Source organism: Zingiber officinale, chromosome 6A (genome assembly GCF_018446385.1).
Source record: "Zingiber officinale cultivar Zhangliang chromosome 6A, Zo_v1.1, whole genome shotgun sequence".
In the NCBI taxonomy this organism is placed as follows: Eukaryota; Viridiplantae; Streptophyta; class Magnoliopsida; order Zingiberales; family Zingiberaceae; genus Zingiber; species Zingiber officinale.
Window position 1 is genome coordinate 87,712,061 of NC_055997.1, and position 23,586 is coordinate 87,735,646.

At 36.7% G+C, this 23,586-nt stretch overlaps 1 protein-coding gene across 3 annotated transcripts; it reads left to right on the forward strand.

Moving 5' to 3' along the window:
• Positions 1-312: 312 nt before the first annotated feature.
• LOC121996817 (amino acid transporter AVT1C-like) lies at positions 313-20,496 on the forward strand. Of its 3 annotated transcripts, none has more exons than XM_042550938.1 (13): positions 313-411; positions 525-745; positions 2,682-3,013; positions 14,864-15,078; positions 15,171-15,194; positions 15,454-15,634; positions 16,040-16,259; positions 16,351-16,486; positions 17,511-17,530; positions 17,842-17,987; positions 19,684-19,727; positions 19,810-19,872; positions 20,274-20,496. In XM_042550938.1, exons 2-13 carry the CDS (start codon positions 540-542, stop codon positions 20,370-20,372), a joined length of 1,686 nt encoding a protein of 561 aa, XP_042406872.1. In that variant the 5' UTR covers positions 313-411; positions 525-539; the 3' UTR covers positions 20,373-20,496. The 3 variants fall into 3 exon arrangements, with proteins under 3 accessions (XP_042406872.1, XP_042406870.1, XP_042406873.1); XM_042550936.1 differs by having other exon boundaries at positions 338-449; XM_042550939.1 differs by lacking the exons at positions 19,684-19,727; positions 19,810-19,872 and having other exon boundaries at positions 338-449.
• The last annotated feature ends 3,090 nt before the right edge of the window (positions 20,497-23,586 follow it).

Genomic DNA, 23,586 nt, shown 5'->3' on the forward strand with positions numbered 1-23,586 from the left:
AATTTTATCTAATATTTATATTATAGTAATTATGATTTTATAATTATTATAATTGTATAGTAACCGTAGATTCATAATTGTTGTAAGGCAACTCCAATTTAAGATTTAGATATTTCAAATATAAGTAAAAATAATAGGATCAGTATAATGAAGGATACTTGTGTAATTACACAGAGGAGGGGAGCTCTTCGATAAAAAAAAAAACATTCTCATCTGGGCGCCATTTTTGCCCATTTTTTTAAAAAAAATGCAAAAAGAAATAAAAAAACAAGGGCTGTTTTGATATTTTGCTCGTCTCCTCTACTGCTTCCCACTATTTAAATACGCTATTCCTCTTTCTCGGTTCGCTGCATCTCGTTGTTTTCTTCTCCTCCGGTCACCGTTTTCTACCGGCCTGCCATTCCACTGCGAGTAAGCTCGATTCTCTCCCTGACGATCTGGATCTCATGGTTGTTCTACATTTTCTTTTCTTACAAGCTTTAGATAGATCGTTTGGCTGATCCGGAAGCACTGCTTTGTGTTAGGTTGAAGGGGGCGAGATGAAGAACTCGGTGTCGGATCGGAATCTGTTCATTGAGAGCGAGGATGAGGAGGGCGATGGAGTCGACCAGGGCGAAGTGCGAAAAGCGCGGCCCTCGGCCGCCGGAGACGACTCCGACGGCTCCGATTTGTCTTCCGAGGACGGGGATAGCGCGCCGCGTAGCAGGCCCGGCTCTTACTCCACCAATTGGCCCCAGAGTTACAGGTAAACACCTTTTTCGCTTCCACGTATTAGGTATTGCGTTGGCTGCCTGCCTTACGATCGAGATCTGACGGCCGGGAGGATTCGGTTCCTGCCCGTGGGATCTGGATCCAATTGCGGCTTGGAGTTATCATTTTTTTTATTGACGTAATTTAACAGATCATGAACTCGCCCTATTCAGTAGTCATTTCCATCTCGTGTTCAAAGACATCATCATTGCTGCAAAGAGAGAAAAAAACTTTAGCTTTCCGATTTGTCTCTCCTTGGCTGTGTGATGCGGGTTCCACCTTTTACTATAATAGAGAAAAAAACTTGCAACTTACTGATTCTGATATCACAATTCAAGCTAGATGCTAGAAGAAAACAAGAAAAAAAAGCAGTAGTCTTGTTTTGTTTCACTTTGTTGACATAACTCTGCAATAATTGAAGTAACTGCCTAGGAACAACATACGGAGAGATCTCGGAATGTTGTGTATCTAATCGGAATATTTTTCTAAGGAAAAAAGGATTGAGCGGCCAGTAGCTGCAGTCCAATCTGACATGTTCTGCTTATTTTATTCCCAGTGAAGTGTGGCAAAGATCCAGGCGATGGGGTAAACTAATTGTTGTCGACAGGCTGATCCGTGGTGGGGCTCGTGCTCTACGTGTCAACTATGATACCAAAGGGGATTCTTATGGCTTGGAAGACTAGAACTGGAACATGGTGGATAAGGAGTAAATTATCTGTCGGAGTGAGTCATGAATGAGGCACACATGTGTCACGTGAGTAACGGAACAAACGAATAGTGTGCCATAGCTGACAGTGTTTAGTCAGTTCTCTGTCTCTACCTCATTTGAACAAGGGAAAGGAGTATCTTATGGATGGTAAATTAATTAAAGGATTAAGCTGCTTAAACAAGAAATTACTATTTCGTATAACTTGAAAATAGATCACATGATAAATGGATATATTGAAATTCCTTCCAAGAATAGTTTGTGACGATCTTACCACTAGGGTTATCAGGAAAAAAAAACTCAATTTTTGAGAAATTGGCGGCTTTGGTCATATTGTGGTTGGTTCGGTTTTGGCTTCCCATTTTCTCAATTTGGTTTAAGTTTCAACTTTATTGATTTTCTTGGTTTGTTTATCTTCACACATTTAAAGTAGTTTTTAAATCAGTTTTAGGTAATTGACTATTTTTTTAAATCAGTCTGTCATACTTGGTTTATACATGTTATAATAAATCATATAATCTGGTTATTTTCAATTAATTTGGGTCTATATATATATATATATATATATATATATATATATATATATAAGTCCAAAAATCAAGAAAACAAATTCGAAATTGGAATTACTTAAATAGACAAAATAGGCCTGTCTATCTTTATTTTGATCATACTAATTAAAATGTTTTTGGTAAGATGTTGTGAGGGCTTTATTTTTCTTTCAAATTTTTAGCACACTATAAAAAAAGGAGAATGAAAATTTCATATGCTTTGACTATTCAGTAAGACATTATATTAATGTGAGCCCATTCTACAAAATTTTCAACGTTTTACTTGATTTTTTATGTGCAGAAAAAATCATATGCTTGACCAAATACTAAGGTGTTAATCTGTTATTTTTCATTTTCCAAAAGGGGATTCTCAATCAAAGAAGGAAATTTAAACCAGTTTAAAGGTACTAATGTAGTTTTTTGTGAAGAAAAAGGGTTCGTAGGCTTCTCGACAGTAAATTGATCAAATTAAAGGAGCTTTCATAGTTAAAGATTTTTAAACTACTCTACACTTTAAATGATTGAATTGATTGAAATTGCATCAATATTTGAATGCCACAAACAATGGTCTATGTATATGTGTTTATCACAAGTTAATTGTTTTGTCTACTAATGTTCTCTACTGAGCAATATGATTTTGGACTTGTAATTACTATCCTTATTTTTAATATTATCAGGCAATCCATGGGCATGTATAGTAGCATATCATCACCAAACATAGGATTCTTGGGGACTCCAACTCTTAGCAGATTATCTAGCTCCTTCATTTCTTCTTCATTTCGGTCTGCCAAACACACACCGGAAATCGTTGCATCACTAATAAAGCCTTTGTTACCCACCACTGTAGTCGATCAGCAAAAACAACAACATGTTGAAGCAGAAACAAGGCGGAGCTCACACTCATTGCTATTGCCCTCAAGGAAGCCATCCTTGGCAAAGATACAAGAGAAGGCCTCTCACGAATTTCCTATCTCCAAAAATTGTTCCTATGGACAGTCAGTGTTCAATGGTATGCATGTATCAACCTATTCTCCTCCCATTTAATTTGGATATATTTTTATATGTAGGTAATATCAACCAAAAAAATATCTGTGGTTATTACCAAGTCCCACACTTGTCTCTTGCTCATATAATAAGAGTATATTTTCAAATTTCAACTTAATGTATTAAATTTTTAGATTTATTTGATCATCACATGTATTTTGTCTAATTCTGTTTGAGAATGTGGTACATAAAACTTTATTAGCTAGGTCTAGTTGAGACATCTTAATTTATTCCCTAATAGAAAACTGTCGACTAATAAACAAAATCTGTAGACTTAGAAGAGTACAACAATATTAATTTAGACTCAAGTATTTTGGACGAGTCATTTTCCCCCACAAGGTAGTAGGGCATTTTTTCTCATCTAAAACCATTATTTCATATTGATGCCAAAGCAAGTTAATCCTATGCATCTAAGTGTTGGGATTACATAGACTATTTGAGAGTTTGGTCACAAAGACCATATTAGAACATCCAATCCATACTTAGAGAAAATGGTTCGTGTGACAGCAAGCACACTGAGTGATAGTTGCTAAGAAGATTGTTATATCTTACATAGTCGTTCTCTGAGCAATCAATGCTAACAAAGTTGTTACACTTTACTTAGCCGCTCAAATAAATTAAAGACACACTCTGCATGACACATAGCCTCTTTCCTGGTGGCACATAGCCTTTATCCAGGATCCATCCAATCTTCCAATGGCACATAGCCATTATCTTGGAGATATTCATGTTTTGCTATTTACCTAGATTAAATAATCTTCATTTACATCAATATTAACATCTCTAATCCCTTATAATGACCATTATGTCAAGAACATGTTTCACATCCAATATTCACATTCATTTCTATACATAACAGAAATGAGTCGCCTAGTGAATAACATCTAATGATGTAAATATATTTAATCTTCCTTTTTAGCTAGAATCTATTCATACTAATCAGTTGTTTTTCTAGTTATGTTCCATAGACCAAATCATACATAGCCATAGGATACATGCTAAAGTAGCAGACACTGATTAGAACTTTAAGTAAACAGTTAAATAGTCACTAAGGCAAAAACTTAAGATTAACTTATAATCTCAAAGGTCTCACATAGTAGAGAAATAGGGATCCATTCTCCTACTACCTTTATTGTCACAATAGCATATGTGGTATGAATCACATATTACGATGTTATTATCTTTACTAAAAAAAGCGTATGTTTTACTTAAATTTAATATCGTACAGATTTTGATCTAGATATACCTAATGTCTAATCCTGCATTCAATATATAAATTCTAATCTGTCTTTCAACAGGTTCAGTAAATGGTAGGTTCATTTACTTTGATCATTATTAACACATAAATGATCTCATCTTGACACAATTATCAAGGCAACCTTAACTTATGGATTTATCTCTAATTTCAACTACAGAAGCTATTCCATAAGTAACGGTCTTACCTCTATTTGTACTTAACAAACAGAGATGATTATCTATGTGAGTGGAATAATCTCAACCTGCCAACATGCTCACCGAGATCTTATATGAATGTAACAAATATAACATATACACTAAATAAATTATGATAAATAACACAATCAAATCATAGAGTCTAATTGTTATTTCAATATTGTTACATTCTACGAAGTCCCAATCACATTAAATGCATGCACACATATGCAAAAGATTTTTTTTATTTTAATTGCATGTGGCAAATTTTTTTTATTTGATTTTCTAAAATCAAACATTTTCTCACGAAGCACTGTGCTTCGTGTTTCTTCTGTTTTCTTCACCTCGCGATTTCTCCACCGCATGCTGCCCACGTCCGCACGCCGAGCACACTGCCACGCAACCGCAACAAACACAGTCGCCGACCACATAGGTTGATCTCTGGCCTACTCGGGCGGTCATCGGTCTTCTTCGGCATTAGACGCCGATCAACTTTAGGCCCGATGACGTCACCAGCGCCTGCTTTGCCTGTCCCAGCCACCAGCAAATCGTCGGCCAGCCGAGACACCATCGCAGGCCATGGAATGCCGTCGTCGTCACATCCCTGCGCCCGAGCCCTACTCCGATGGAAATCGCTACACTGTCGTGATTTTTCAAACTTGGCACAATGCGCTGTCGAGCAGCGACGCTAACGCCAGCGGTGACTCTTACCAGTGACCCTGTCGCCGGTGAGCGACGACTACCAGTGACCCTGTTGCCGATGAGCAACGACTACCAGTGACCCTATCGTCGGTCTTTATATGCTACGACACATTAGTCGTGCAAAACAGTGACGAGAAATGGCAAAGCGATACAGAAAATATCCGAACAGCGATTTTATAATTCGTCTTAAGCATTTAGAAATAACACCGCGCTGATACCTGTTGGGTTTTTCGGGTTGCGAAAACCACTTTTTCGCGTCGCGGAAACCCCGAAACCCCCATGCCACCGGATCCGTGCGAAGTAAAACTTTCGAAAAACATTACGAGTTCGAGTTTTATGCTAGTTCTAAACTAGGAGAAGGAATTACCCTTGATGCGAAGCCCTTCGCGTATCCCGCTCTTCCAAGTGATGCCGGATCTCGAGGTTGTCAAGTGTACAACCCTCTAGAAGTATCCACACGAACAAATAGGTGGAGAAACCTAACACAAAGGTGTGCTAGCACCTTGGTAAGGTTCGGCCAAGAGAGGAGAGGGAGAGCTTGAGGAAGAAGATGAAATAATTAGCTTGAATGAAAAATGAATTCACTTCACTCACAAAAGTGGCCGGCCACATTAAGGAGTGTAACTCCTTTTCATTAAATGTGGAGGCCATTAAAGAGGGGACTTGTAACCTCCATGAGGTGGCACACACATGTGCCAACTATGATGATGTGGCACATCATCATTAGTCCTCCTAATGCCAACTCACAAATGAGGTGACAAATGGTCAAGTCAAACTTGACCATTCATTTTCCTTCTCAAGTCAAGTCAAACTTGACCAAATCTCTCCCATGGTTGATCTAATCTAACAATTTGATTCAAACGAATTTAATATAATGAATCTAATTCATTTAATGAAATTGATTCAAGGAGTCATAATCTAAATTAGACTCATTGAACACATGAATCAACTTGAGTTCAACTCAATTAGCCCAATTAGGATTACTCTTAATCCAATTTGATTAATCACATGAATCTAATCCTCCTGGTTCATCATATGAACCTAATCTCCATCTAATTGTCCTTTGTGTGTGATCCTATAGGTTCTTATAACGTTGGCAATGCTCCTAAACTCATTTAGAAGCATAAGTAATGAGCGGTATCTAGCAACACATCATTACTACCCAAGTTATAAGAATGCTGAGATCCAACATCACCTTGTGACTACTAATTGTGACTCCTCACAATATATGACAAGTGTCCTTCTATCCTAGATTGATCAATGTGAGGCATAGACCGTGTCATCCTCTAATCAATCTAAATCTTGAACTCCAAGTAGACTCACTAAATCAAATGAGCTCAATATCTCATATTGACTCATTTGGGCATGGCCATGCACTTCGTGGTCTGACTCTATCAAGAATATCGATGTCGCTCCCGTCATATAGGAGGGATAGATCCCATCTACATCACTCATATCCCTCTGCATAATTCGTTACATACCCAGTAATCGCCTTTATAGTCCACCCAGTTACGGGTGACGTTTGATGAAACCAAAGTACATAACTCCTTATGTAGGGAACTATAGTGACTTCAGGTCTAAGGACTAGTAGTCATACTAATAGTCACATGAGAAAGTATATGACACTCATATAACGATCCATGATACTTTCTCATGGCGGGTCATTCAGTATACATTCTCCAATGCATACCCATGTGTCAACTTGATATCTCCATATCCATGACTTGTGAGATCAAGTCATCGAGTTGACCCACATGCTAGTCTTATTGCATTAACATTGTCCTTGAATGTTAATACTTGACTAGGAATGATTAAGAGTAGTGTTCCCTATATCATCTCACTATCGGTTCAACTAACCGATTGATATAGGTAAGAACCCTCTACTCAAGGACGCTATTATACTTAGTTATTTGGCACCAATACAAGTAAGTATAATAACCAAAACAAATGCCTTTATTTATATAAGAATATGATACAACAAGTCCATAATACAATCATCAAATGATTGACTTTAGGACTCTAACTAACAATCTCCCACTAGCACTAGTGTCAATCAGTGTAGGCTCTAAGCCCCAATGACCTAGTGTGACTATCATGCTTCCTCTGTGCCAAAGCCTTGGTCAAGGGATCTGCGATGTTAGCCTTTGTAGATACTCTGCAAATCTTCACATCTCCTCTCTCGATAATCTCTCGAATGAGATGGAAGTACCGTAGTATGTGTTTGGTCCGCTGGTGTGAGCGAGGTTCCTTCGCCAGTGCTATAGCTCCATTGGTGTCACAATAGAGCTCAATAGGGTCAGCAATGCTAGGAACCACCCCAAGTTCAGTGATGAACTTGCGGATCCAAACTGTCTCCTTTGCTGCTTCTGATGCAGCAATTATAACACCCCGTAGAATCACCATCGTGTCCTGCTTCGAACTCTTCCAGCTCACAGCACCACCATTTATGCAAAACACGAACCCTGACCGCGATCGATAATCATCCTGATCGGTCTGGAAGTTGGCATCACTGTAACCCTTTACAGCTAACTCATCATTGCCTCTATATATCAAGAAATATTCTTTAGTCCTTCTTAAGTACTTAAGAATATTCTTGACCGCTATCCAGTGACTTTCACCTGGATCTGACTGGTATCTGCTCGTCATGCTCAAAGCAGAGGCATAAGGGATCTGATCCATGCGGTCTCTCTCCTCTTTAGAAGAGGGACCTTGAGTCTTCGTAAGACTCACGCCATGTGACATCAGCAGAAATCCCTTCTTAGAGTTCTGCATGGCAAACCGAAGGAGTACCTTGTCAATATATGTACTCTGACTTAGGCCAAGCAATCTCTCAGATCTATCTCTATAGATCTGTATGCCTAGAATGCGAGATGCTTCACCTAAGTCCTTCATTGAGAAGCAACTCCCTAGCCAGGTCTTGACAGACTGAAGCAAAGGGATGTCTTTCCCAATGAGTAGTATGTCATCCACATACAATATGAGGAAGACAACTATGTCCCCTACAACCTTCTTGTAGACACAAAGTTCATCTTCATTCTTGATGAAACCAAACTGTTTGATTGCATTATCGAATCGAAGATTCCAGCTCCAAGAAGCTTGCTTTAGTCCATAAATGGAACTATGCAGCTTGCATACTCTGCCAGTATGCTATGGATCTACAAAACTCTCAGGTTGTGTCATGTACACATCCTCAAGCAGGTTTCCATTCAGAAACGCGGTTTTGACATCCATCTGCCATATCTCATAGTCATGGTATGCTGCAATAACAAGCATGATCCGAATGGACTTAAACATCGCTACTGGAGAAAAGGTTTCATCATAGTTAATACCATGAATCTGCTTGAAACCTTTAGCTACCAAGCGACCCTTATAGATAAGTCCATCTATGTCAGTCTTTCTCTTAAAGACCCACTTACACCCAATGGGTTTTACCCCTTCAGGTGGATCAACCGAAGTCTATACTTGGTTGGTGTACATGGATTCCATTTCGGATCTCATGACCTCTAGCCATTTCTCGGAATCTGGTCTCATCACAGCTTCCTGATAGGTGGTAGGCTCATCCTCTATAAGCACAACGTCATCATGGTCAGACAAGAGAAATGAGTATCTCTCAGGCTGACGACGTACCCCATCAGACCTGCGAAGAGGTATGTCTACTTGAACTGGTTGTTGTTCCTCAACTCCTTGTGGAACAACATCATCCACAACACTTTGTGGTTCCAGTTCAACTTCCATCGAGGCTTCAGTGCTATGGTCCGCATCTTGAACTTCTTCAAGATCGAACGTACTCCCACTAGTTTTTCTAGAAACAAAATCCCTTTCTAGAAAGACCCCAGTCTTTGCCACAACTACCTTGTGCTGACTGGGAATGTAGAAGTAATAACCCTTAGTTTCCTTGGGATATCCAATAAAGTAGCACTTGTCGGATTTGGGTCCTAATTTGTCTGAGACTTAACGTCTAACGTAAGCCTCACAACCCCAAATCCTCATAAAAGACACCTGGGCATCTCTCCCAGTCCATATCCTATATGGTGTCTTTATCACGGCCTTGGATGGAACTCGGTTGAGTATAAAAACTGCCGTGTCTAGAGCATAGCCCCAAAGGAATGTCGGAAGATCTGTGTGACTCATCATAGATCATACCATATCTAATAGGGTACGATTCCTCCTTTCGGATACACCATTCCACTGTGGTGTTCCAGGAGGAGTGAGTTGGGATAGAATCCCACACTCAACTAGATAGTCACGAAACTCATGGTTAAAGTATTCTCCACCTCGATTTGATCGAAGTATCTTAATACTCTTGCCGTTGGTTATACTTCATTCTTGAATTCTTTGAACTTTTCAAAGGATTCGACTTATGTCATCAAGTACATAACCATATTTACTGAGTCAGTAAATGTGATGAAGTACCTATAACCGCCTCTAGCAGCGACATTGAAAGGGCCACATACATCACTATGTATAAGACCTAACAAGTCAGTCGCTCTCTCACTGTGCCCACTAAAGGGAGTCTTGGTCATCTTGCCTAGTAGGCATGACTAGCACGTCTCATAAGATTCAAAATCAAATGAGTCCAGCAAACCATCCTTATGGAGCTGGGATAAGCACTTGTCATTTATATGACCTAAGCGATAGTGCCAGAGATAGGTTTGGTTCATGTCATTTGACTTGAACCTCTTGGTATTTATGTTATAGATAGGGCTTTCAAGGTCTAAAATGTAGAGTCCGTTCATCAGAGGTACACTACAATAGAACATATCTTTTAAATAAACTGAACAACATTTGTCCTTTATTATAAAAGAGAAACCTTTCTTGTCCAAACAAGAAACTGAAATTATGTTCTTAGTTAAAGCAGACGCATAACAACATTCATCTAATTCTAATACAAGCCCAGAAGGCAAAGATAGATGATAAGTTCCTATAGCAACAGCAACAACCCGTGCTCCATTGCCTACGCGTAGATCCACTTCGCCCTTTGTCAATGCCCTGCTATTTCTCAGCGCCTGCACATTAGTACAAATGTGAGAAGCACATCCGGTATCTAATACCCATGATGAAGAAATAGATAGATTGACTTCTATAACATATATACCTGAAGTGGAAGTCTCACTTCGCTTCTTCTTAAGATCCTCCAAGTATACTGCGGTTCCTCTTCCAGGTGCAGTCGACCGGTGGAAGCATTCTTGTCGACCCTCCTTTAAGCGATGCCTTGCCTTTGCCTTAGCTTGGACTTTCCTTTGCCTTTGGGCTTGCCCTTGCCCTTGTGTTTCGAACCATCACAGTGGGGCTTAACCTTCTTAAGATTCAGCTCAGCGATTCTTAACATGCTAAGCAATGGCTTGTCAATTTCGTTCATATTGTAGTTTAGAACGAATTGACTATAGCTATCCGGCAAGGATTGCAAGATCGGTTAGTCAAAGCGGGAATCTTAACCTCTGTAGGTTTTCTATGTACCCAATCATTTTGAGTACATATGGGCCTACGGGAGCCCCATCCGACATCTTGCATTGAAACAGTGCCTTTGAGATCTCGAATCTCTCGTGCCTAGCTTGTCCCTGATATAATTGATGAAGATGTTCAACCATATCGTAAGCTCCCATCAACTCATGTTGCTTCTGAAGCTTACAGTTCATGGTCGCGAGCATCAGACAGGACACATCTAATGCGTCATCTTGATGCTTCTTGTAAGCATCTCGGTTAGCTCGCGTGGCAGTGGCAGGAGGAGCCTCCGGAATGGGCTGCTCTAGAACGTACAGTTTACGTTCCTGGGTGAGAACTATTCTCAAGTTCCTGTACCAGTCCAGGAAATTTGTTCCGTTGAGCTTGTCCTTCTTAAGGACAAAATGCAGGGAGAAAGAGTTCGTATTCGACGTCATGGTTATCTACAACAGAAAAATGCAGAAAATAAATATCATATTCTTTTAATCATTTAATTAGGCCTTTAACTAAATGATGCTCCCACTGAATTCTATAATTCATGTGGGACAAGATCCACATCATACTAACCCTTGAGTTAGCTTTGGCTAATATGCCCAAGATTTAGTATGATCGGTAGGTAACGATTTACCAATTACATCTCTATGCAACTCTTGTTTATAGGATCAAGATCAGCATTTATATTAAAACTCGAGTTAGCTTTGGCTAATACGCCCAAGAATTAATATAAATGTGATTTTGACCTACCAACCATTGGAAAATGCCTATAGTTAAACTCGATCCAATTGAGTTAACTAGTTACTCAATCTAATTGAGCTGTACTCACTCATGCGTTGATAGGCGGGACCAAGATTGTCCCTCCGTACTCTACCAATTTAATATGTGTTGCTCTGCTTTGGCAGATTCAACAACACATGTGATCGAGGTAGTGATAGGTATCACGGCACGATAGACATTTGAATTGACGCGATTGAGATCTAATCTAATCGAGAGGGTGCATCTTGTACATGATTTAGATCTAATCTAATCGTTAGACACTAATTAATTACTAATTATGCATCACATACACTCAAGCAATTAATTAAATTATTTGTGATTAGTCATGGCCCTACTACGATCTTCTCAAGCCAATGAGAAGATCGGATGGTCAACCTAAGGTCAATAGCTTCTCAATCTCCTCCCTTTGACCACCTTGTGTTGCTCGCGCCCTCCTCGTAACTCCGTCTCGAGTGGACCTTCCACCGCTCCAATTTTGTACATTATAATTTTTGAAACTCGAGTTACATTCGAGTCTAAACTAATTTACAACAAGAATATAAAATAGAGAAAGGCACGACGTGCAGGTCGCGAATCAAATATACAACACGCACATCACATGATGGCACGCAGGCCGTATTATGAATTACAACACATTTCCAATCAGATTGGGTCTTTTTGGGCCATGACTATCACAAAATGATACATAATTCTAAATTATGTATTTTCTATAATTTTCTGTAATTTTTACAATTTTTATGAGTAAAATTCCCGGCGGTTCCGTTTAGCGGGTTTTCGGACGCAATCGCAGAACGAATCCCCTTGCGGGGCCAGGGCAGCGCCCCTACCCGCGATCTAACCATCGCGAGTGTTCCTTAGCGATCCTACAGCGCCTTAGCCCGCTGTCCCAAAAAGATTTGGAGCGAAACCTTGCCGTTTCGGAAAAAGCCTACAAGTGTCGAAACACTTGTGCTTCGCTTCTACGAGAAAAATACCCATAAAAACTATAAAAATAGGAAATTTACAGAATACTACAGAACTGATATTTTTCATAAAAATACAAAATAAACTCGTACAAGACTTCGCACGTGGCTCTGATACCATTGTTGGGTTTTTCGGGCCGCGAAAACCGCTTTTTCGCGTCGCGGAAATCCCGAAACCCCCATGCCACCGGATCCGTGCGAAGTAAAACTTTCGCAAAACATTACGAGTACGAGTTTTATGCTAGTTCTAAACTAGGAGAAGGAATTACCCTTGATGCGAAGCCCTTCGCGTATCCTGCTCTTCCAAGTGATGCCGGATCTCGAGGTTGTCAAGTGTACAACCCTCTAGAAGTATCCACACGAACAAATAGATGGAGAAACCAACACAAAGGTGTGCTAGCACTTTGGTAAGGTTCGGCCAAGAGAGGAGAGGGAGAGCTTGAGGAAGAAGATGAAATAATTAGCTTGAATGAAAAATGAATTCACTTCACTCACAAAAGTGGTCGGCCACATTAAGGAGTGTAACTCCTTTTCATTAAATGTGGAGGCCATTAAAGAGGGGACTTATAACCTCTATGAGGTGGCACACACATATGCCAACTATGATGATATGGTACATCATCATTAGTCCTCCTAATGTCAACTCACAAATGAGGTGACAAATGGTCAAGTCAAACTTGACCATTCATCTTCCTTCTCAAGTTAAGTCAAACTTGACCAAATCTCTCCCATGGTTGATCTAATCTAACCATTTGATTCAAACCAATTTAATATAATGAATCTAATTCATTTAATTAAATTGATTCAATGAGTCATAATCTAAATTAGACTCATTGAACACATGAATCAACTTGAGTCCAACTCAATTAGCCCAATTAGGATTACTGTTAATCCAATTTGATTAATCACATGAATCTAATCCTCTTGGTTCATCATATGAACCTAATCTTCATCTAATTATCCTTTGTGTGTGACCCTATAGGTTCTTATAACGTTGGCAATGCTCCTAAACCTATTTAGAAGCATAAGTAATGAGCGGTATCTAGCAACACATCATTACTACCCAAGTTATAAGAATGCTGAGATCCAACATCACCTTGTGACTACTAATTGTGACTCCTCACAATATATGACAAGTGTCCTTTTATCCTAGACATCTAGATTCATCAATGTGAGGCATAGACCGTGTCATCCTCTAATCATCTAAATCTTGAACTCCAAGTAGACTCACTAAATCAAATGAGCTCAATATCTCATATTGACTCATTTGGGCATGGCCATGCACTTCGTGGTCTCACTCTATCAAGAATATCGATGTCGCTCCCGTCATATAGGAGGGATAGATCCCATCTACATCACTCACATCCCTCTGCATAATTCGTTACATACCCAGTAATCGCCTTTATAGTCCACCCAGTTACGGGTGACGTTTGATGAAACCAAAGTACATAACTCCTTATGTAAGGAACCATGGTGACTTCAAGTCTAAGGACTAGTAGTCATACTAATAGTCACATGAGAAAGTATATGACACTCATATAACGATCCATGATACTTTCTCATGGCGGGTCATTCAGTATACATTCTCTAATGCATACCCATGTGTCAACTTGATATCTTCATATCCATGACTTGTGAGATCAAGTCATCGAGTTGACCTACATGCTAGTTTTATTGAATTAACATTGTCCCTGAATGTTAATACTCGACTAGGAATGATTAAGAGTAGTGTTCCCTATATCATCTCACTATCGGTTCAACTAACCGATTGATATAGGTAAGAACCCTCTACTCAAGGACGCTATTATACTTAGTTATTTGGCACCAATACAAGTAAGTATAATAACCAAAACAAATGCCTTTATTTATATAAGAATATGATACAACAAGTCCATAATTCAATCATCAAATGATTGGCTCTAGGGCTCTAACTAACAATACCATTGTTGATAATTCTAAATGCATGAATTAAAACGGTAAACACTTACAGCGTTCTCCCGCAGATCTGCAATCGGCAATGACAAGACTCTCTGTCGGAAGAATGATCACAGGATTGTAAAGCTCTCCGCAATTCCACGAACCAAATCCCACCGCCTCAAATGTTCTTCCCTCTCTTTCTTTTTCCATCGTCGTGTGAAAAACTCTTCCTCGTTTTCTCACCTCACGAATGAACCTTGGACACACCCCTTATAAAGGGAAATAGCCCAAGGGTATAATGGACTTTTTTATTAAGAGTAGTGGGGAACGTGGGCATGTTCTCACGTTCCCATTTCCTATAGCTAGCAGTTTAGAGTTGTTCAGGACCAAATTGGTATAAATTTGATAGCTTAAAGGGCCAAAATTGAGGCAATTAAAAGTTTGTGGCTAATTTGATACAAACTTACTGTAGATGAAAGATTCATATGCTAGATGTTCAATGGTTTTCAAATTTCTCATACCTTTTAAATGACCCATTTTTTTAAATTATTTAACAAAATACTGAAATTATGCACTATTTATTTTAGGAATTAACGTACTATGTGGCGTTGGGATCCTTTCGACTCCTTATGCTGTCAAAGAAGGGGGATGGTTTGGCCTGTCCATACTGTTAACATTTTCTGTACTGGCCTGGTATACTGGCATTCTGCTGCGCTACTGCTTGGACAGTGAGGAAGGACTTGAGACATATCCTGATATCGGACAGGCAGCCTTTGGCATGATAGGCCGCTTTGTCATCTCTGTATGTATGAGGCACATTAATTTCTTGTCTCTTTTTACTTGTTAATAAGAGATCTGATGAGCTAACCTTGTTTTTTTCCCCATGTATTGCAGATAATTCTATACCTGGAGTTGTACGTAAGTAATTAAAAAAATGAATTCATATTATCATGCTCGTTTCAACTTTCTTATGCTATGTTTCTACAAGTGATCATGTCTCAAAGCGTAAGGTTATACAAGAACACTTTCTCTTCAGAATTTAGCAAACTCATTTTGCCTTATTGTTTGGGGTTTTCTTAATGCATTAGGAATTAATCTAAGTTGGGTTTTGTTTGTAGTTCCATTTTCAACTAAAGTTTTAATTTTTTGAATTTAGTGATCTATTATAATTTTGCAGGCTTGCTGTGTTGAGTATATTATACTAGAGAGGGATAACTTATCATCATTGTTTCCAAATGCACAATTGGATCTAGGCGGACTACATATGGACTCTCATCTTTTCTTTGCCATTTTAACCACTCTTCTTGTTCTTCCCACAACTTGGCTTCGAGATTTAAGTTTTCTTAGTTATCTATCAGGTGATTCTATGATTCATTACTTCTGTTTACAATTGTTAATTGTGACTATGGTACTTATGATGTTGCCTTTTAGGGTGCCTGTAGCAGCTCCAGATTTTGGATTCTTTTGGAATTAGAAACATAGTAATATGCAACACTCACAGACGTGTTAGAATATGAACTTCCTCAGGGATAATAACCTGAAGAAGCAGCAGGACATATCTTGATCTTAAACTATTTTAGTTTAAGATCCTACGTGATGTCAAATGTGTCTAACTTTCTTTTAAAACATTAAAAGATGCATGTTAATATGTGTAATCTCAATTTGAGAGAGTATGGAAACGGCCAAGCAACAAAATGAGAATTATTTTTAAATTAACATGATTACACCTTTGCTTACAATTAATTCTGCCATTGTTTTCACAGTTGCGGGAGTCATTGCGTCAGTGTTAGCAGTCCTATGCTTATTTTGGGTGGGTGCATTCGATAAAGTTGGTTTTGAAAATACTGGAACTCCACTAAATCTGCAAGGTATTCCAATTTCAATTGGCATATATGGCTACTGCTATAATGGTCATGCTGTTTTCCCAAACATATATTCCTCACTGAAGAAACCTAGTCAATTCCCAATGATTCTCTTTACATGGTGAGTAATTAAACATTCTTAATTGTTTGGTAATATTTTTTAGTCTTATATAAACTAATAGAATTAAGCTTGGCTAATCATGCATATACAGTTTTGCAATTTGCACGATGATGTTTGTGGGGGCTGCTGTTGCTGGCTATGCTATGTTTGGGGAGTCAACTACATCACAGTTCACCCTAAACATGCCACAGAATCTTATGGCTTCCAAAATTGCTGTGTGGACAACGGTAATACTAACATTTCACCATTTTACCTATGAGTGTATTTAAAATTTAATAGTAGATGCAGCATGATTTTTTTTTTCCTCTGCAACAATATGCAAACGATGTGCTAGGTATTAAAATTTAAATTAGATCGTCTGTTTTGGCTTTTGAAATGGATCAATGCCTAGATTGCAATGTTTCATTGCATATGTGACTGGAGATGCCAAAAACCATAAGATTAATTCATAGCGTAGGAAGAAGACCACTTTTACTCTAGTTAAAGGGTAAATATAATTTGGGAAGACAAAACTGAGAATTTTCTTATTTGCAATTGAGTTGAATTTTATTACTGTCTTCATATAGTTCATTTCAATGACAACCTAAAAATAAATAGTGCTATAATTGGACATTGAGTTTTCTTAGGCGCACCCTAGTTTATCTCACATGGCAAATTATTAGATAAAGTAAGGAGATTTATATACTTGAGAGTGAATTTGTGGCTATTGACCTTGAGAATTTTGGTCCAATGGTTAGCACTGTCAAAGTTGGGTCAATTTTCTCATGTAGATCAACTTCTAAGGCAACCAATTAATGGATTGAAATTGATTTTTCTGAAGGGCTGAATACCTGGTGCTAGCTCTGAAGTATGCACAAATTCACACAATATAGTAAGGTGTAAGAGGATTACAAGATTTGAAAGCTAAGATGGATGTATGGAGTTACTAGAAAAGGAAACATAAAAACACTAAATTTCAAGAGCAATTAGTTGTAGCTTCAGTAGATGATAAATTTAGAGAAAATAGGTTGTTGCATGTTCCAAAACAATTAACGAATTTTATGTCTAGAAGAGTTAGAATACATAAGAGTGGAAGGAACAAAGGATAAAAAAAGACCAAAAAAAGGTCAATGGAATAAAATGTTTATTAATGTGAATATTATTACGAGAATAGTGATTAGTGTCTGAGATGATTATATCATGGATTTTGTTCTATTATCTTCAAAAATTATAAGCTGAAAACTAATCTCTTCACATTGGCCTTGTTTGCAGGTGGTGAATCCAATTACTAAATATCCTTGATTTATACTCCCTGTAGAAAACATGCCACTTGCATTGGTTTAGGCTGTATGAATTTGATTTATAGTAGTCTATCCAATAATCTTATCCTAATATATGGTTGTGCATTCTCAAATACTAACTTCTAGATGAATATATATGGGGTCATAAGCAGAGTTGGTTATGGTGTCTTTTTTTCTACAAGAGGTGATCCTATTTAAATGTTGATTACTATAATGTAATAAATAACATGTATTCAATCTCCCTAGTATTTGGTATTCTAATCTTCCCTGAAGATCTTTATATTTCCTTAATTAAAGAAAACATATGCATTAACTCTTACTCCTCTGGCTATGAGTTTGGAAGAGTTGATTCCATCGCGCCATATGAAGACACATTTATATCCAATTATGATAAGAACAACACTAGTTCTTTCTACCCTGTGTGTGGCGCTCTCTATCCCTTTCTTTGGTGAGTGTTATTCCTCTTTCACTGCGTTCCTAATTTTTTTTTTGTTTTTTCTATAAAATGTTTTGCACAACTATTCTTAAGAAAGTGCATTAATTTCTAAGGTTACAATCCAGTTAATTATCAATTGACATGTGTTAACCTTTAGGTGGATTTTGTAGCTATTGATATAGTTTGCAAGATAATATAAAATGTAGTATTTGGTTTGCGTTAATACAAACAGAGGCAAAATAATAAAAATAATGAAGTTTGCATTTATATAGTAATATTTATATTAATAACTATAATCAATGTTGTGTCTAAAAGAAATTCACGTATCTCAATAATGGTATAATATTGTCCACTTTAGGCTGAAGTCCTCATGACTTTGTTTTTGGACTCTATCCAAAAGACCTCATACCAATAAAGATATCTTCCTCTTTTTTAAATTCATAATCTTTTCCATTTCTTTGTAATGTGAAGATTTGATTGTATTTCCAACAATCCTCCTTTTAAATGAAAGACCAAAATTACTCTCATAGTTCAGGCCTCCTCGCAAGCATCTTGTCACTATTGACTTCCTCCGAGCCTCCCTGTAAGCATTAGATCACCCTGACCTACTTCGGGCCTCCCCTCAACTTTGTTCGAGGTCACCCCACATGACATCTAATTTAGACCATGACCCTGATACCATTTGTTGAGATCAAAAGAATTCACATATCTACACATTGGTATGGGATCTTTTGGGTAGAGTATAAAAATAAAACCAAGAGGGTTTAGGCTCAAAGTGGACAATATCATACCATTGTGAAGATATCTGAATTCTTTTGATTCTAACAATTGGTATCAGAACCAGATTCCAAACCAAATGCCATGTAGGGTGACCTTGAATGAAGTTGAGGGGAGGCTTGGAGCAGGTTAGGGTGACCAGATGCTTGTGGGGAGATCCGGAGCAGGTCAAGAGTAATCAGATGCTTACGGAGAGGCCCGAACCATAAGAGTAATGGTGGTCCTTCGTTTAAAAGGAGGATTGTTGGGAATACAATCAAAGCCTCACATTGCAAAGAAATGGAAAAGATCATGAGTTTAAAAAGAGGAAGGTATCTCCATTGATATGAGGTCTTTTGGGTAGAACCCAAAAATAAAGTCATAAGGGCTTAGGTCCAAAGTGAATCATATCATTGTGGAGATACGTGAATTTCTTTAGACACAATAAATAGTATCATAGTCATGATCCAGACCAAATGTCATATGAGGTGGCCTTGAACGAAGTTGCAAGGAGGCCCAGAGCAGGTCAAGGTAACAGATGCTTGCGGTGAGACCTGGAGCAGGTCGGAGTGACCGGATACTTGCGGGGAAGGTCCGGAGCAGGTCAGGGTGATCGGATACTCACGAGGAGACCTAGACCATGAGAGTAATGGTGGTCCTTTGTTTAAGGAGAGGATTGTTGAGATACAATCAAAATCCTACATTGAAAAGATATGGAAAAAATCTTTGGTTTAAAAGGATGTAAGATATCTTTATTGGTATGAGCCCTTTGGATAGAGCTTAAAATTAAAATCATAAGGATTTAGGCTTAAAGTGGACAATATCAAATTATTATGAAGATATATGTATTTCTTTCAGTCCCAACAATTAAACTATACAGGCAGGTTAAGAAATTCATTTCCCTCAAATTTGCATTCCATTACGAAGTTGATTGAATTTTTATTGTCATCAGGATTGGTGATGGCTTTGATTGGGTCTTTGCTCACCATGCTTGTAGTAAGTTATATTTTGTTCTATACTAATGAAGAATGTATTCAAGTTTAGTTATTCGCTACTCAAATCTTACATTCTATTGCAGTCCTTGATTCTTCCTTGCGTTTGCTTTTTGAGCATTCTACGCGACAAAGTCACAAGGATTCAGGTAATCCAATTCTTTGTTTTTGATTGAAACCATTCGAAATCTAGTGTGTATGCTTCAATTAGCGGTCTAAGAAGTCTCAATTGTTTTTTTTGTTCTTGTGGAGTTAACATTAGAGATGGATGACTTAAACACTAATATGAACAAGTACCGATATTTATCCCCTTACTTGGAGTCAATTCTCAACAGGTACAAAATATCTTGTTAAGTGTCTCCTCATGTAACGACCCTATTTCCATGATTGATCTGCTTGTATCTGGTCGTGGGGCCGGCGATATTTAACCGCTTAAAAATATTTGCTCCAATAATATCGAACTATATAAATCTATAAATTGTGAACGTATTAGCGCATCTAATTTCCCAGTTATTAGGATCTTATTACGTAATTGCTTCTTCGCCTGTAGGGTTTGCTGTGCATTTTCATCATCACAATTGGAGCGGTTTCTTCCGTTTGTGGTACCATCTCATCCGTCTCAAAGATCATCGACAAATTAAATCAATGATATGCCTCCAAACAAATTTGTTGTTCCTTGTTCCTCGTTGTTTTAAATTTTATTTAATAAGTTTTGATTTCATTTACAATTCCACATAACTGAATATTTATTGAGCTATGAGCTACATTGAATGCAAAATAATAAAATGTGTTTCATTATCAATTCAAGTTTCCAGCTTTTGTTATCATAAGAGTCTCCTATTAGACTCATTTGATATAATGAAATTGTCTTCCTAAAAGATTGGAAGCTTTTGTTTAATAAATATCGAAAAGTAGATAAGTTCGAATTGCAAATGAAATGAGCGTCCTAAATTATATTTCAAATTTATTTGATAAATAAATGAATAAATAAAAGGAAAACTTATTTATTTTCAGAATTGGTAGGATAACTTTGAATGCTTAAATTATTATTATTATTATTATTATTTAAAAAAAAATCAAGTCAAGTCGGTGAAGGCCTGCAGATGTGGGAAGTCTTCCATTACTTGCAGTGAGCGTGGGGGCCGGGGACTGGAGAAGGACAAGCACGTAGGCATACTCAGCCTCAGGCGATAAGCATGATCGCACAATTCTTTTTGGTGCAGAATCCACCGAATGGAGTCATCATCAACGCCAAATGCCGTCGTATGTCAACTCGCAATCACATCACAATCGAATCACATATATGACCATATTTATATATGTTCTCCAACAGTAGGTACCTTGGTCTATAATAATGGCAAGTGAGTTAAATTCTGTAAAATTTTCAATCACAAATTAGAGACTCAAATGCCCATAATAATACAGTTGAAAGGAGCTTCATTTTACTATAATAATAGTCTCACATCTAATGGAGTTCTATATAGCCAATCAACTAATTGACTAAGTTGGTCCCTAGGAGGCATAGTGGTAAAGAGCCCATATTGTGGGCATATATTTAAAGTTTCACAATAAAAAGCTATGAAAAATATCATTTTTTAAAAAGGTATAATATATCTCAACTTTTTTAATATAGCTTAAAAGGAGAAAATTATATTTTTAGTCCTGTAATTTATATCTTTTTTAATTTTGGTCTTGTTATGAGTTAATTTACGTTCTTAGTCCTGTAATTTGTAATATTTTTCAAATTCAGTCCTTTTCCCTCTAAAATTGAAAATTTTCAACGGAAAATGTCTAATTTGTGGTTGGAATATAAAAAACACATGGGTCATAAAAAAATCAAAATCCCTAAATTCAATTTACAACTCATCATTTTCCGTTGAAAAATTTCAATTTTAGAGGAAAAAAGATTGAAATTAAAAAATAGCTTAAAAGTAAAATCATTAATATATATAATCTTCAAAGTATTTATAGGGTGTCTACACATAATTCAAAAGGGATTTATTTTAAAAGATATAATTTGTCATAATTCTATTTATGTAATAATTCTTTCTAAGCACACAACAAGCAACCCCATATTTAGGCCACACAACCAACCAATCCACTTCGTGGTATAAACATTTAACAATACACAATTTATTATTATTATTTTTTAAAAGGGGAAAATCAATCTCTCAACTCGTATATTATGATTTATTTGATAAAAGGGAAAAATCGACTTCGTGACCTTACTTTTTAAATTTATTTGATAAGTGAAAAATAGAATCTAAACGTCTATTCTAGTATTAATAGAATTTGAATACCTAATATAAAAAAAAATGATTCATCGTAATAATTATTATTATTTGAATCAAAATTATTAATCTACAAAATTAAGATCCGACAAGTATGGATACAAAGACCCACACATTTGCCACTCTCGCTTAGTGCTTTCCCCCACTTGTGCACAAACATTCAAATTAATTTTTCTCTCTTTTTCTTCTAAATATTTAATTTATTTTAAAATTTAAATATATGTTTTTTTTAAAAAAAATCTCCATAAATTCTTTTATTCCACTAACCACGCCATTTGCCTCCACCATAGCACACCAAAGTGACTACTTTTTTTTTTTTTTCTCTCTTTTTCCAAAAAATGGAAACAAATAAATTTCCATTTGTGCCTTAAGATTATCTTTGAAGCTTTAAAATAGTAAAAGATGCCTCTAAAAATTTTCAAACTACAATGATTTTAACCCCCAATTATTAACCTTATCAATTTATTTATCTAACGAAAAATGATTAAGCCTTCGACTCGAATAGCATTTCAGTGTTTATGACGTCGCTATTTCATTGAGTGTGGTAACAAGTTACTATACGAGATAAACTTAGAACACAAATTCTACAAAAACTCTTTGGGCAAAAATCAAAAGGACACCTATCATTTGACAAACCATTCAGATGCCCCTTTTCTAATTAAAGTTAAATGGACACTACATTTAAAACAAACTATCTGAAATACGTCCGGACAAATTTTAAAATTTAAATTGTAACAATTAGTTGCTAGTTTCTTCAGCTGACTACTAGTTATTATAATGTGTAGCAGCTGGTTACTAACTTCTACAATAATATTATAATTTTATGTTGATTTTACTTATTGGAGAATGATAATCTAATTTAAATAATATTTTAATGAACAAAACAAATTAAGAGGACTTCATGACACTCATTCTATTTCAATTGATATCTAATCACGATCGACTGTATAACAACCAACAAACAGCTACTCTAATGTGTAGTGGTTGATTGCTAGCTTCTACAACATCTTATATTAATTTTATTTATTAGAGAGTAATAACCTAATTAAAATAATATTTTAATAAATAAAACAAACTAAGAAGATTCTATAACACCCACTATATTTCAAATGAATATTATTTAATTATGATCGACTGTGTAGAAACTAATAAGTAGCTTTTATAATAATATTATTATTTAATATTGATTTGTTTATTGGAGAGTGATAGACCGATTAAATAATATTTGCAAAACAAACTAATGAAACTTCCCGGCATCCACTACATTATAAATAAATATTATTTAATCATGATCAATTATATAGAAGTTAGCATATAAGTTGTTATAATGTATAGTAATTATTGTTAGTTTTTACATATTATAGTAGTAATTATCTGATAATTTTTACACATTATAGTAATTATCAGTAGTTATTATAATAATATTGAGTCAAGGATATTTTTAAGATAATATTATTGATGGATGTGCATTTGATTTATTTATTTTTTAAAGGGACGTCCGTTTGATATTCTCATAATTTGGTTGCCTTTCGATTTTTGCCCAAACTTATTCTATAAGAATAAAACTTAAAT

Excerpts from the sequence above, each read along its gene's own strand:
- LOC121996817 (XM_042550936.1), top strand. Across the intron at positions 15,079-15,170 it reads TAGGCCGCTTTGTCATCTCT|ATAATTCTATACCTGGAGTT; the intron begins GTATGTATGAGG and ends CATGTATTGCAG. Across the intron at positions 17,988-19,683 it reads GCTCTCTATCCCTTTCTTTG|GATTGGTGATGGCTTTGATT; the intron begins GTGAGTGTTATT and ends TATTGTCATCAG.